We start from the raw sequence: 14463 nt of genomic DNA on the forward strand, positions 1-14463 counted from the left end.
CCTCACCTCAGATGCAGATCAGACAAATAAGCACTGTCCTTCCAGAGACAGCTGTGGCTTCCCCCTACATCCCTGCAGAGAGAAAGCCAGCAAAGAGGAGGAAGGGGGGCACAGGGAGACCAGCCACCCCAGTGGTTGTAGTGCTCGAGCTCAAATATCTCCAAGTGGCAAAAATGCAAACGAATAGCAACAAGTTCACTTCTGCAGATTTTCCCACTTCCTCTCTGGCTTCAGATGAGCTAAGCATAACGCAAATACAAACAGGGGACCCTGGGGTGACCACAGTATGATGTGCCAGGTGACGTGGTGCTACCTCTGAAAGTGATGACATCCCCACCACCAGGAGAGTTCAACCATATATTGAATAGCCACTTGACAGGGGTATTATCAAGATGATTCAAACATGAAACTAGATACTGCTGTGAGGTGCCTCCCAAAGAAGATTTGGCTTCATTACAAAGCCAAACTAGATGTTATTCATATGATTAATACTTTCCAGTAATAGTAAGAGTATATTAGCATCTTATAGCCCATAGTTTTCAGAGTCTTACTTACGTTTTCTCATCTGTAAGATAGTTAGGCTTCCTTTAATTGCAGGTAACAAAAAACTCAACTCAAATTGGCTTAACCAATAAAGGAAAGAAATTATTTTAATTTGCACACTAGAAGTGTAGACCTAGAGCAAGCTTCCGAGTTGACTCAGTCAGTGGTCCCCACTCCATTTCCCAGTGACTGGCCCTGTGTTCCTCTGTGCATGAACTTCAGTCCCCCGTAGTAAGAGAACCATAGAAACTCCAGGCCTCGATTAGAATCATAAGTCCAGGGAAAGAGCGGGATGAGCTTCCTCTGGGCCTCTGGGCTCCATGGGGACCTGAACAGAATCACACTCATTCTGCAGATGAAGACACTGAGATGCAGAGAGTTCAAATGACTTGCTCAAGTTTCTTCATCCAGTAAGTGGTTCACTCAAGACCAGAAGTCAGTGCTCTGACTTAGTTTGGTGATTTCATTATTCCACGTTGGGGCCTTCAAATGTGGCGGTTGGTTGGGAAACATCTCAGCAATCATTCAGTCTAACCTCCATCTAGGAATCTCTCTTGTCTTAAAGTTTCTGTCTGTATGAGATTTATTGTGTACGTTTCCCAATAATAACCCCCCACTATGCCATGTGATATAGCACAAGGGCAATATTATAATACAATCACAATAACTTCTTAAACACAGAATAAGTCACTTTGGAAAAAAACATTTGTCTTAACTTTTAATTTTTATTTAGAGTAAATGTCACAATGGTAGAAAATTAAAAGCTGCTGTAGCTTTTCAAGGGAATAGCACGTTTGCTGCTATTTTTCTAAAGTGTTTGCAGGGATCCCACTTTGCTAGCCTAACAATTTCCTTGGTTGGCCAATTTGAAAAATAGGAAAATAATTTATCTTAGAAATGTTGATGAAGCAACTTTAGCCCACCATCAAAAACATAATGGAAAAATCGATTTTAATTATTTATGAGGTATGTAGCGTCTCAATTGACTAATAAGTCTCAATGAAAACATGGCCCCCTCCACTTCTCTTTATTGCTCTTCCCCTGTAGTTATCCCTGTATTCTCGTCACACCTCCCGCTTGCCATCAGCAGCACAAAGGAAGGGACAGGAGCCTGGAGGTCTGTTTACAGGCTGACAGTGTGGAGCTGGACCCCGGGGCCTCACCCGCTCCTCTGTGTGCGCGTGGATTCGGCTGGCTGGCCGCTCTGTGATCATGTCTGGGGATTTGCTGAGATGTGCAGTCACCATTCTGTTTCACCTTTGGTTCCCAGAACAGTCTGCTGAGCCATCAGGGAAAAAGGCACAGACTTTTTAAGTCACGAGTCACCCCAGTGCCGCAGCCTATTGGCTTGGAGAAAGAAGAGAAATGGAGTTGGCTGCAATACAAATGATCCTCTCTGTCCTAGAGATGACGGTGTCAGAGAGAATGTTGTCAAACCAGGTCTTCCACGCAGAGTGAGAAACAATCCACCCACCTCACTGTGCTTCTAGGGGGCTGCCTTATCCCAGCACCTACGGGAAACCCCTTAGTGCCCAGTCTGTGTCTGAGGGGAAGGGTGCATTTACCCTGTACATGCTGGCTGAATCTTCTTGTTTTCTTTCTTCACCATGACTGAGGAAGGCAAGGAGTGGTTAGTGAAATTTCAGTGTTCTTCAGGACCACTAAAGGATCCAAAGTTGCTTCCCAGATTTGGAAAGCATTTGGCATTTTTAATGATCTTCACATCTTCTCGTAGGTTGCCGAACGGCTGATGACAATCGCCTATGAAAGTGGAGTTAACCTCTTTGATACTGCCGAGGTCTATGCCGCTGGAAAGTAAGTAAATACCTGTTCCAGTCCCTCAGGTGGTGTTCTTAGAACCAAGGGACTCTGCCCAAACCATCACTGACATGCTGGCGAGAAGGGTCTGTCATTGTCACACATGTCGATGGCATTGCTTTTCCCCCTCCTTCCACCACCATCGCCAGGGCTTAGGGATATGGACCGTCTCCAGCCCCCTCTGCCCTCCCCAACTTTCCTACCACTGGGCCCTGTATGAAGGATAAACTGGAAGCAATTGCTGTGGTCTACATGAGGGGCAGAGGGGGCTGGGACCAGAGTGGTGGCAGTGGAGATCAATAAATGTGAGTTCAATGTGTGAGTGAGCAAATAAATGAACAGATTCCAGCATGGTTGTCCAAAGGCTAGTCTTGTTATTTCATAACCACATCTCACAGTTTCTCAACCCCTGAGGGAAACTGGGCCATCCTCTCTGCAGGGAATCAGGAACTGATTTTCCTGTTTGCAGTCTTGTCCCTCCCTGTAGCATTACACGTAGATCAGAGATTAAAGGAGGGATCCCCAAAGATGCCAAGAAGTCCAGTATCCTTTACAAGGGGCATTTCAGACCCCATCAGAGGACAGAGAAGGAGGCTGCAAAGAAGCCTCACTTCTTTTGCTGGAGAAGTTACACCTAGTTACAACCTTCCCAGGGACACGCGAGCAGGTTTGGGAGCTAGGACAGGGCTCTTGCTAAATCAGAGCACACGAGTGACATGACCTGACCTCAGGCATGCCTCAAGGTCCATGCCCTCCAGGTTCCAGCATGACAAGCACATTTCAGAACAGAATGGGAATACCTTGGCCTCCCGCTGTGAACATGGACACAGCTGCAAGAGCTGAAAGGAACTAAATAGCTGGACAGCGGCTTGAGCAGCTCTGCCATTTGCAAACAGGGCTGAGGTGCATGATCACCTGCAGGCCGAGTGCCCCCACTTCCAGGTGAAAATCGCAATGAAAATGCTGGACGGTGCTGAGTCAGGTTCAGCATCACCTGGTGGAAGTGCGTTTTCCCTGCATGTGTTTCCTCCCTGTCAAGGGCGGGTCTCCATTTAATGTCCATCAAGGAGGTCCAGAGCACACATCCCTGATGTTTTCTGTTGAGTCCAAGGAGAGAAAGTAAAATTGATAAGGCCCTGCTCCTTTCAACCTCGCACTCTTTCTTGGAGTTTTTTTCTTTGGTTGAATCCGGTTCACTACCAAATGAGGCCAAGGTTGAAAAAGGGAGGCATGGTGAACAAGTCTGTCAGAGCTCTGTTTGTATTCCCACTGTGAAGAATAATCGGTCCTGGTTAATTACTGATTGATTGTCAGTGTGTAACTGGGATCGGTTCCCACTGTGAAAAGCAAGGTTGCAAAAGGCACCTATCAGAGAGATGGAAGGGGAGGAAGCCAAGAGCACTGCAGAACATTCGGTGCATGTCTGTTTGGGGTGTGCTCCATAGCAAACTGCATCGTGGCTTACTGCCAGTCTCCTAAAAATGCGCCAATAAAGACAGAACCCTCAGTCAAGATAAATAACGATTAGCAATGACTCCCATCTATAGGACCCTAATAGATAAAGTGTTCATCTCATTAGTGTCCCCATTCACAAAAGCTCTGACAGCACAGGGATTCTCAGAAGTTGGTCTCACTGGCAGGGACCTAGAATAAAGTTTTAGTCTCCTCAAGCTGGGGTACGAGCTGGGCTAAGAAGAGGGGGAGAAGACTGTAAGGGTGTCTTTGGTATACCTCTCCATGACCGAGCCTTAGTGCAGGAAGGACACTTCTCTACACCTCCTTATGTCCTGCTTCTGTGACACTGCTTGTCACTGGAACCTGGGACATTCTCTATGTGGGCCACTGCATCTGCAGTCCTGGGCCTGGTCCATCGAAACCCACGCACAGGCTGTTTTTCCCTGCAAGATCTCCTGGGAGTCAATATTGTCCATCTAAACAGCGTGAGGTCTCGCTGTCCTCCGGCCACCATTGGAAGCCATAGCAAATAGAAGGAAAACCTTGACTCCCCTTGGATGCGGCCAAGCAGGACATTTATAGATGAGATCAGTAGTTTAAAAACACCGAACTGCCAAATGACTCCACTGTTTCTCAGTATCAGGACCACAGGGTGGTCTCCTGCCAGCGCGTCAGGGTTTGGCAGGTGCTCCTGGAATGCTCGGGAGCAGGATTCTGCAGGCGCAAGCAGAAACGGCGGAAACTGTGCTACCAGCCGAGAACAGCTTCTATTTTCGGGACATAGAGGCTCTGAGAGTTCAAACAAGGGATGGCTCTGGTGTTTTGGATTGACTCTTGCATTTCCAGGTCACTATAGCCTAAGACATTATGTGTTTCCCCCTCCAGGGCCGAAGTGATTCTGGGGAGCATCATCAAGAAGAAAGGCTGGAGGTAATGCATTCACCATCATCATTCACCTGCCTTTAAAAAGACGGTCATTATTTTGTATCAGAGAAGGGGAAACAAAATTGGGTGACAACTGACCAAAAGGTTGTCCAAAAAAGGTCAACTGTTAGTAATGAAATGATCTACAGTGGTTTGAAAATTATACCAGCAAGTTCATTATTTGTGCTTCACCACTTATTGACTAGTCATTAGTCACAATGAATTGCCTTGGGGTTGAGCTGAGAAGGGGGGAATGTTCAGCAGATATTCATCCCTAAAGGAAAGGGACACTCTCATGGCTTCCGACTGCCACTTATGGTACTTCGGTGAAGGAAGCCAGCTGGCAGGAGGTGATTATTTATACACACGTATTTATTTCCACTGCTCCTTTTATTCACAACTCTGAATGCAAAGAAATGATGAAATAAGAAGCCCTTGGGATAAATACCCCAAAGCTGTAGCGGCCAATGTCTTTCCTGTATCTGGGGAGCCCTGTCGCCTGCACATTCAAGAAAGTGCTTCAGCTTCTGTGCTTGAGGGGTCATGCCCCACCCTCGCAGCTTCTGTAGCCAAAGCCAGTGGTTATAGTGGAAACCATAACATCTGGGGGGCTGGACAGCACCCTCCATTTCACTATGTGTGTTGGCCCCCTACTTCCTCCCCCGCATGAGTACAGAGTCAGACAGAGCCCAACAAAGACCAGTGGACAAGTTTGGGGTCCTCTTCTGCTCTGGTAGAGTCTCTACTGAGGGTCAAATAAATAACAATCAACAGTATTAGTGAGACAGCTGTTCAAAGCGAGCCCCGCACCATGCATGTATGCAAAGCTTATATAAGATTTAGCCCAGGAAAAAGGGACGTTCTTGAGGAGTACAGGTCAGACTGATTTTATTATGCCATTCCACAAAGTATTTCAACTCCCTCTGGGGGGAAAACTAGAAGGGTCGAACAGAGCTCCACGCATTCCTAGGGCTACTATCCCTTCACTTTTCGAAAAATGTTTGGTAGGAATACAGGACCTTGTGGAAATAGGAAAACAGAAATTTATGGAGTTGTCAACAAATTTTGGTGACCAAATTTCTCCCTCTCGCTTCTCTTCCTCCCCAACTCCAGGGACAGTAAGGGTGTTAAGAAAGAACAGTATTCAACATTAAATGTGGAAAGGTATTCATGCCCCCACCTAGTTTCCCACCTTGTCTGAGTTACCTTCCCACTCAGTACGTTGGTCCGCCCACCACTGCCCAGATAGGGACTGCATCAATTTCCTAGGGCTGCTGTAACAAAGCGCCGTAAACTGGATGGCTTCAACCAACAGAAATTTATTCTCTCACAGTTCTGGAGGCCCGAAGCCCAAAATCAGGGTTTGGGCTGAGCCATGTTCCCTCTGAAACTCTGGGTGGAATCCTCCCTTGCCTCTTCCCAGCCCCTGGGGCGTGCTGGTGATCATCAGCATTCCTTGGTGCACACGCAGCTCTTCCGCATCTGCTCTGTCATCGCAGGGCTTTCTCCCCTGGTGTGTGTCTGCGTGTCTTCTTATAAGGACACCGGTCACATTGGATTAAGGGCTCATCATTCTCCAGTGTAACCTCATCTTAATTTAACTAATTACATGTGCCGTGACCCTATTTTCAAATCAGCTGACATTCCGAGGTACTGGGGGTTGGGACTTCAGCAACATATCTGTCTGAGGGACACAGTTCAACCTGTAACAGAGACCCTGGGGATGAGTCCATCAGTAGTCCAGTGAACTCTGCAGCAAGGGGTAGGCAACCGCGTACACCTGAAACAGGAGGGGGCGTGTCAGTGCTGTGACTCCTCCCTGAGCCCAGAGAACATTTACCCATCACTCTCCATAGTTTGCAGAGCCTATTTATGCCTACAAGAAGGTAGATTAATGTGCATCTTCCACAAACTGCCTTTCAGTCTTGCAAATAAAAAATCAAGCTATCACCAGGCCACAGAACATTGATGTCTGCTCACTGCAGCCCGCAGAAAGCTGGGGAAAAGATAAACTATATTATCATAACATGGAGCCCATAGAGGCACTTTCTACTTGGATACTCAGCTTCTAGTCCCAGTGCCACCACTTGGCTGGCTGTGCTGCCCAGGACAAGTTACTTCCCTTCTTTGAGTCTGAGTTTCTCCACCTGTAACATAGATGTCATCGCTGTTCAAAAAGTATCCTGCTGGCAAAGTGACATAAGGTGTGCAGAAGTATTTTGAAGGCTGTTCTGCATCAAAGTAAAACATTTCTGTGATCATTCTTCACTGATTCTACATGCCCCTGTGAAGTGAGGGATCACTTTCCAGGTTGCTGTCTACTCTTGCTGTCCGAACGGTAATGTTCGCGTGCACAGCCACATAGGCCCAACTCGGGAAGAATAAGTCTATGGCGGTCGTATTGGAGGAGGATGTGCAGCTTTGGCAGGCCCAAATGCTCTGAATAATCACAAGGGCTGCGTTCATTTTTTAATAATATTTCATCCAGCCTTTTGATGAAGCTCTGGAAGTGTTTGCCAAAGGAGACCTGGCTCCCCCTGGCAGATCACTACCCTACTAGGTCTCACGAGACTCAAGGATCGACCTGGGAAGTGCATCAGCTCACCTGGGTGTGTAGTCTCCAGATGCTTGTAGCTGTAGACCTTCCATTACAGTGATTCCAACTATTTTTCAGGGAATTAACTTCGGTGGGATGGGTTGCTGACATTTTCTACAAATTCTTCTTGTAGCAGCCAAGTTGTCAGAATTGTCACTGCTGTTCCCCATTGGTTACCATTAACCATGTGAGGCTTTTATACCTGAGGGTCCCGATGTGTCACTGCTACAGATGATGAAATTTTACAAATGCCTTATTGCAAATACTCCCCAAGTTTGGTCTTAACCTTTGAGTCACAAATGATTTTTCTTCTAGATGAGTTCAATTGAATTACATACTCAGAGAAACTAAACTACACTGAGATCTTCCCAAATTGTGAATTATATGACCATAGTTCTCCAGACGTATTTCTTATTCCATGGTCAGAATGGATTTCCTCCCTTTGGGTGTGGTTTTGAGAAAGTACTATGTTTGCTGACAGGATTTCCACATTTTATTACCTTAAGATAAGGATTTTTGGACTGTTTTTCTGAAATAACATTTCCATTCAATAAGACACTCATAGAAATATATTCCTGCTTATTGCCCATTAAAATTTACTTCATTGTTCATGTTTCCTTATAGTCAGTTCCTGCCTGTGAATGGGATGGTTGGTTAGGGTAGTGACTCAGAGCTACTAGGTCCAGGGAGGGTGGACTTACCCCCAGGAAAGCTTATGCTTCATCAAGATTATGTCAGATACTAAGTTAAGTGTTAGTTGGTGGCTGTTTGTTTGAGACCCTAAAGCAATGCATCCTTTAAGTCCTTTCATCTCCCCTTCTCGTGTGCTATTGCTGACCCTCCATGTCTACCACTTATCTTAGCTCTGCCAGCACCCAGCCCATAGTCACAGCCCTCAACCTCCTCCATCCAGCCCCTGCGGGTAGAGATCACTTCCATTCAGCCCCTACCTGTGGGACCTGACTTCAGGTCCTCACTCACTAGCTTCTCTCCGTTCTCATTTTGCGGTGATATGAATTAACAAATTTATCTTTCTACCAATTTTTTAAAAAAATGCGAGGTACAATAAATTCTTTTTGTGTTATAATAATAGTATGGTTCAGTACAATAACCAGCAATTTATTTAATATTTCTCCGTGTGTGTGTTTCTGTTTAATATACAGGAGGTCCAGCCTGGTCATTACAACCAAACTCTACTGGGGTGGAAAGTAAGTTAAATACCTTTTACTTTTCCTACTTGACAGGAAACAACCAGTAGTTTGTGCTTTTATCTTTCGAGGCAACCATTTTATACCTAATATACCAAAATTAATTGGTTTAGAGAGAAAGAGGATTGTTTTTTACTCAAAGGAAATAGCAACTAGCTTGGATTCAATATTCGGTAGATGATCCCAGGGAAATTTAGTGCAAAGTATGTGGTCACTTGTTATTAAGTGATTCATGGAGAGTCTTCAAATACCAACCTCATACTTAAAACCATTTCTAAAATAGAGTTCAAATTTTGGGAAAAGGAAATAAGCACATAGCATCACAGAAGAAAAGCTACTCAAATCTACCAAAACTCGGAGACTTCTATGGAATGCAAAGATAAAAATACCCTGTCTGGCCCCACATGCAAGTCTCTGATCATTTCTGCAGAGGGCTCTGGAAGTGCTGACCAAAAGGGGCATCTCAGCAGAGAAGAACGCAAAGCTTCCTGTGTCCCTCGTTGTCAGGCCACATGAAAGAGACGTCCTCTCTCCGGTGTGGGATGCAGAACAAATGTCAGAGGCTGAATTGCCCTCTGATGAACCCCCTGGTGTTTAAACTTGTACTTACATTACCCAGCAGGACTTAGAAGTCTGGCCTTTAATATAAATATGTACGAATGCAACAAACTATTCCATAAACCTTTTCATGGAAATCTAAAGATTTATCAACAAAAACCAAGCACAAATGAAACCTTATTTATCCTGTAATTTATAGGAAACAGTTAAAAACAAAATTGGAGGCAGAGGCCAGTTTTTTATAAATCTTGTAATCAAAATGTATGTGTGCACACACACACTCGTGTTTTTGTTTTTGAGCTTGCTTATGATGAATACAAAAACAAAAATGGAACTTAGGTTTGCACTACTATGTAGTCTACATAAAAATAAAGCAACACGGCGTCTATGAGGAATGTGTTGGACTTTCACTGTCCGTGCACTGATTCATGGTGCCATGGCTTGGTGCTTCTGCAGTGGAGCTCCAAACCTGGCCTATCGTTTAGAAACAAGCAGGGAGTAAGACAATCTGCAAGCACCGATGTGTAGTAGAGTACTACATACAGTCTTATATAATATAAAAGATGCGAAATCACTGAAGACAAATGGCGCCTATGCTTATAAAAGAGGTCGCCAAAAGTATTGATGTTGAAGAAACATTTCATCAATACTTTAAAACACAGGGACCACATTTCTTTCTAATTGGCCAGAGCTTGAGAATGGTCTGAAAAGGCAAAAGTCCTCGTTAAAAGTTGGTCATCTTAGGATACTAATTTAAAGACATTGTTTTATCACATTTTAAAAGACAATAGTTGTTCATTTCTTTTGAAAGTCAAAAGACACTTTCAAATTTGCTTCCTTTCTCAGAAAAGCTAATGGCACCAGCAGCACGGCAATGATTATAATAGGCTAACAGACTTATATCGAGTGTTGTGTTGTGTTGTGTTGTGTTGTGTTGCATTGTATTTGCTTAGGATTGGTAAGAACAAGGTGGGAAGGTTGAGCTGTGTGTCAAATTATGTATGGACAAGTGTGGGTGGCTGAGTAGTTATTACCATGGTGTGGTGATGGACATGCTTGATTCACTGCCTGGGGTCTCCGGAGAAAAGAGGCTCAGTATGCTGCCCGCCTGCCTTCTCCCCTCAGCCTGCAGTGGTGCAGAATTTTCCAAGAACAGGGTACAAAATAGCCATTCAGTCTGGAATCCAGAATGATTATTCTTCTGTACTTTTGAAACAGTGATCAAAGAAAGCACACCCCACTCAAAGTCATTTGCTTCTTTTCTTCTTAGAGCTGAAACGGAACGAGGGTTGTCAAGAAAACATATAATTGAAGGTAGGCACTGCTGCTTCATTTTACTTTCATCTGTGGGCTGCTGATTCAAGAAAGGTTGTCAACCAAACAGGTTCAAAGCATATTGGGAGGGAGAAAACTTGCTATAAAAAGAGCCACAGTCAGCCAGGTTTCTTCCTGGGGTTGAGTGTGGGGAGTGCAGTAACAGAGGGAAGAAGGGAAATTCAGAAAAAGGCCAAATTTTCTAGAATTCTTATTTACAGTTATGCTAACATTAATAAAACTTTCATAAGACTTTTAAAAAGAGTTTTATTTAGATGTAATTTATAAACCATAAAAGTTTACCCATTCAAAGTGTACAGTTCACTGTTCCTGAGTATAATTAGAGTTGTGCAATCATCACCATAATTTAATTTTAAAACATTTTCATTTCCCCCAAAAGAAGTTTTGTACCCACTAGTAGTCCCTTCTGATCCCCTCCTTACTCTCTCTTCTTCAGCCCCAAGCAACCATGTATCTATTTTTATCTCAAGTCTATAGATTTGCCAGTTCTGGACATTTCATATAATTAAGCAAGATCATACAATATGTGATATTTTGTGACGGGCTTCTTTCACTTAACATGATGTTCATCCACATTGTAGTGTGTGTCAGTTCTTCATTCCCCTTTATTGACAACATTTCATTGTATGACTATACCAGATTTTGCTTATCCATTCATCAATTAGTGGGCATTTGGGTTGTTTCATGTTTTGACTCTTACATGAATAATGCTGCTGTAAACATTTGTATACACGTTTTATGTGGACATATTTTACGACTGCTATACTTTTAAAAAAGAGTATATATGCGTGGAAAAAAATTTGTGCAAAATTTCCCCTGGGTGATTGATTCACAATGACATTGCTTTTGGGATGGCACTCAAAACTTCGTACAGCTCAGAGATAAACAGGAACTAAAACAGCCTGCAAGAACCGTTGCATAGTAGAGTACTTTACTGTGAGGATTATGAGAATTGTCAGGAATTTTTATATATTACAAAATTTTACATTTATACCTTTCTCAATTAAAAAAAACAATATTAAAAGGGGCTGCCATATATTTCCAACATCTTTATACTAGTTCATGAACTATTTCATAAAAGTCCAAGATTTTATAACTTTAGATTCATAATTTATCAATCAGACAGATGATTTTTATCCTTTTTAAAACTCACTTTATTTATGAAATACCCAAGTCACCGAAACTATAAAGTGTACTCTAATCCCACCTCCTCAAAAATAAAAGTAGACAAAGAGGTGAAGTCTCGCCTTTGCTCACCTCCCCTTCTTTCCCAGTTTGCCAATTTGGTGCGCATCCTTCCCAGCTTCCCCCTGCGGTTACACTGACTTATCCATGTGCACAACCTACTTACAAACACAAAAACATATGTGTCAAACCAATGGAAGTAAGCTATATGTATTTACCTAAACTTTACTTTTTTCTCAACTAAAATAAATTTAGATACACATGTATACACATACACATACGATTTATAAAGAATTGTGCAAATGACCATTCTTATGTAAATGAGATAGGAACTGGAAGCGGCATTGGTAAGTCAAAGAATAATGCATATTTTAACATGAACTTATGTTCCTCTTCTTTTTTAAATTGTTTATTCTATTACAGTTGTCCCAGCCTTTTCCCTTTTGTCCCACCCTACCCAGCCCATTCCTCTCGCCCGCAGTCAATCCCTTCTCATTGTCCGTGTCCATGGGTCATTCATACCCGTTCTCTATTAATTCCCCTCCCCTCCTACAGCTGTTAGTCTCTTCCATGTTTCCAAGTCTCTGGTTCTATTTTTCTCTTTAGTTTATTTTGTTCATTAGATTCCAGCTATCATTGAGGTCATATGATATTTCTCTTTCACCGACCAGCTTATTTCATTTAGCATAATAGTCTCCAATTCCATCCATGTTGTTGCAAAAGGTAGGACTTCTTTCTTTCTGCTGCATAGTATTCCATTATGGAAATGTACCACAGCTTTTCAATCCATTCATCTACTGATGGACACTTGGGCTGTTTCCAGTAGTTGGCTATTGTAAATTGTGCTGCTGTGAACGTAGAGGTGCGTAAGTGCTTTTGAATTTGGTGTTTCAGGATTCTTAGGGTTTATTCCCAGCAGTGGAATTGCTGGGTCAAAGAAAGTTCCATTTTTAGTTTTTTGAGGAAATTCCATACTGTTTTCCACAATGGCTTCACCAGTCTGCATCCCCACAAACAGTGCACTAGGGTTCCCTTTTCTCCACAACCTCTCCAACACTTGTTGTTTGTTGATTTATTAATGATTACCATTCTGACAGGTGTGAGGTGATAGCTCATTGTGCTTTTAATTTGCATCTCACTGATGGCTAGTGATATTGAGCATTTTTCATATGTCTATGGGTCCTCTGTATGTCCTCCTTGGAGAAGTGTCTGTTCAGGTCCTTTGGCCATTTTTTAATTGGGTTGTTTTTCTTCCTGGTGTTGAGTCATATGAGTTCTTTATATATTTTGGAGATTAAACTTTTGTCCAATGTATCATTGGCAAATATGTTTTCCCGTACAGTTGGTTCCTTTTTCATTTTGATAATGGTTTCTTTAGTCATGCAGAAGTTTTTTAATTTTATGTAGTCCCATTTGTTTATTTTTCCTTTATTTCCCTTGTCGTAGGAGATATATTGGCAAAAATGTTGCAATATGGAGTATCTGAAATTTCACTGCCTATGTTTTCCACTACAACTTTTATGGTATTATAACTTATATTTAAGCCTTTTATCTATTTGGAGTTTATTCTGGTATATAGTATAAGTTGGTGGTCTAGTTTCATTTTTTGCATGTACCAGTCCAGTTCTCCCAACACTGTTTATTGAAGAGACTGTTTTACTCCCATTGTATGCTTTTGCTCCCTTTGTTAAATATTAATCAACCATAGAGACATGGGTTTATTTCTGGGTGATCTATGTGTCTGTTCTTATGCCAGACTGTCTTGATTACAGTGGCCTTGTAGTATAGTTTAACATCAGGTATTGTGATCCTTCTAACTTTATTTTTTACAGAATTGCCAAAGCTATTCTGGGTCTTTTTTGGTTCTATATACATTTTTTGGAATATCTGTTCTAGATCTGTGAAATGTGCCATTGTTATTTTTCATAGGAGTTGCATTGAATCTATAGATTGCTTTGGGTAGTATCGACATTTTATTGCTGTTAATTCTTCTAATCCATGAACACAAGATATGTATAAATCTGATGAATGAACTAGTTTTATTTATTTGTTATTTATACATTTATTTATACATTTTTTTCTTTGTTTGAGTTTCTTTTTATATTTTTGTTTTACTTTTTCTGGGAATTAACTCTCATATTCTTAGGCTATTTTTCTTTGGAGTTGTTTGTCTTGGTCTTATTAATTTGTAGTTCTTTGTGTATTAATGATGTTCACTCTTTGTTGGTTACATACAGTGCCAATATTTTCTCCCAGGCTGTCATTTCATTGTGAACTTTTCTCTCCTGTGAAAGATAATGCTGAATTTGAAGACATTCATCCCAGTTTGGAAGTTGGGAATCTTTATTGATCTATAAAGTTATCTTTTTGGAAATATCTTAGACTTCTACTGGAAAACTAATAGTTCCAGTATTCAATCATTTAATTTAAAATGGAAACTTTTGAAGCCAAATCTTAGGATATATATATACACATACACACATGTATGTATGTAGACACACACACACATATACACATGCGTATATACATACACAATTATATTTTATTGTTTCTGTAGTTTTTGAGTTTGGAAATTCTCATTAATTAATTTTTAATATATTTGTAGGCATTTTGAGCTCTGAAATCAGACAAACATTGGTTTGAGTTCTAGCTCTGGCATTTATGAGCTGGGGGACTTGGTGCATGTTACTTAACCTCACTAAGTCTGCATTTCCTTGACTATAAGATGGGCTATAGATGGGCTACCTTATGATGTTACTATATATAGATTGAAATTAGGTCATTTGTATTAAGCACAGTGTCTGCCACATAATAAACACTTAATAAATTTCATCATCATCA

The 14463-nt window shown here is 41.9% G+C and overlaps 1 protein-coding gene across 2 annotated transcripts in view; it reads left to right on the forward strand.

The window, feature by feature from the left end:
* Positions 1-14463, forward strand: part of KCNAB1 (potassium voltage-gated channel subfamily A member regulatory beta subunit 1) — a 307769-nt gene that overhangs the window by 238105 nt on the left and 55201 nt on the right. For both annotated transcript variants that reach the window (XM_028505142.2, XM_028505144.2), the window contains exons 4-7: positions 2279-2358; positions 4702-4746; positions 8500-8544; positions 10373-10416. In XM_028505142.2, coding sequence (XP_028360943.1) covers positions 2279-2358; positions 4702-4746; positions 8500-8544; positions 10373-10416 — 214 coding nt within the window. The remainder of the gene's footprint in view (positions 1-2278; positions 2359-4701; positions 4747-8499; positions 8545-10372; positions 10417-14463) is intronic.

Source organism: Phyllostomus discolor, chromosome 2 (assembly GCF_004126475.2).
Source record: "Phyllostomus discolor isolate MPI-MPIP mPhyDis1 chromosome 2, mPhyDis1.pri.v3, whole genome shotgun sequence".
Classification (NCBI taxonomy): domain Eukaryota; kingdom Metazoa; phylum Chordata; class Mammalia; order Chiroptera; family Phyllostomidae; genus Phyllostomus; species Phyllostomus discolor.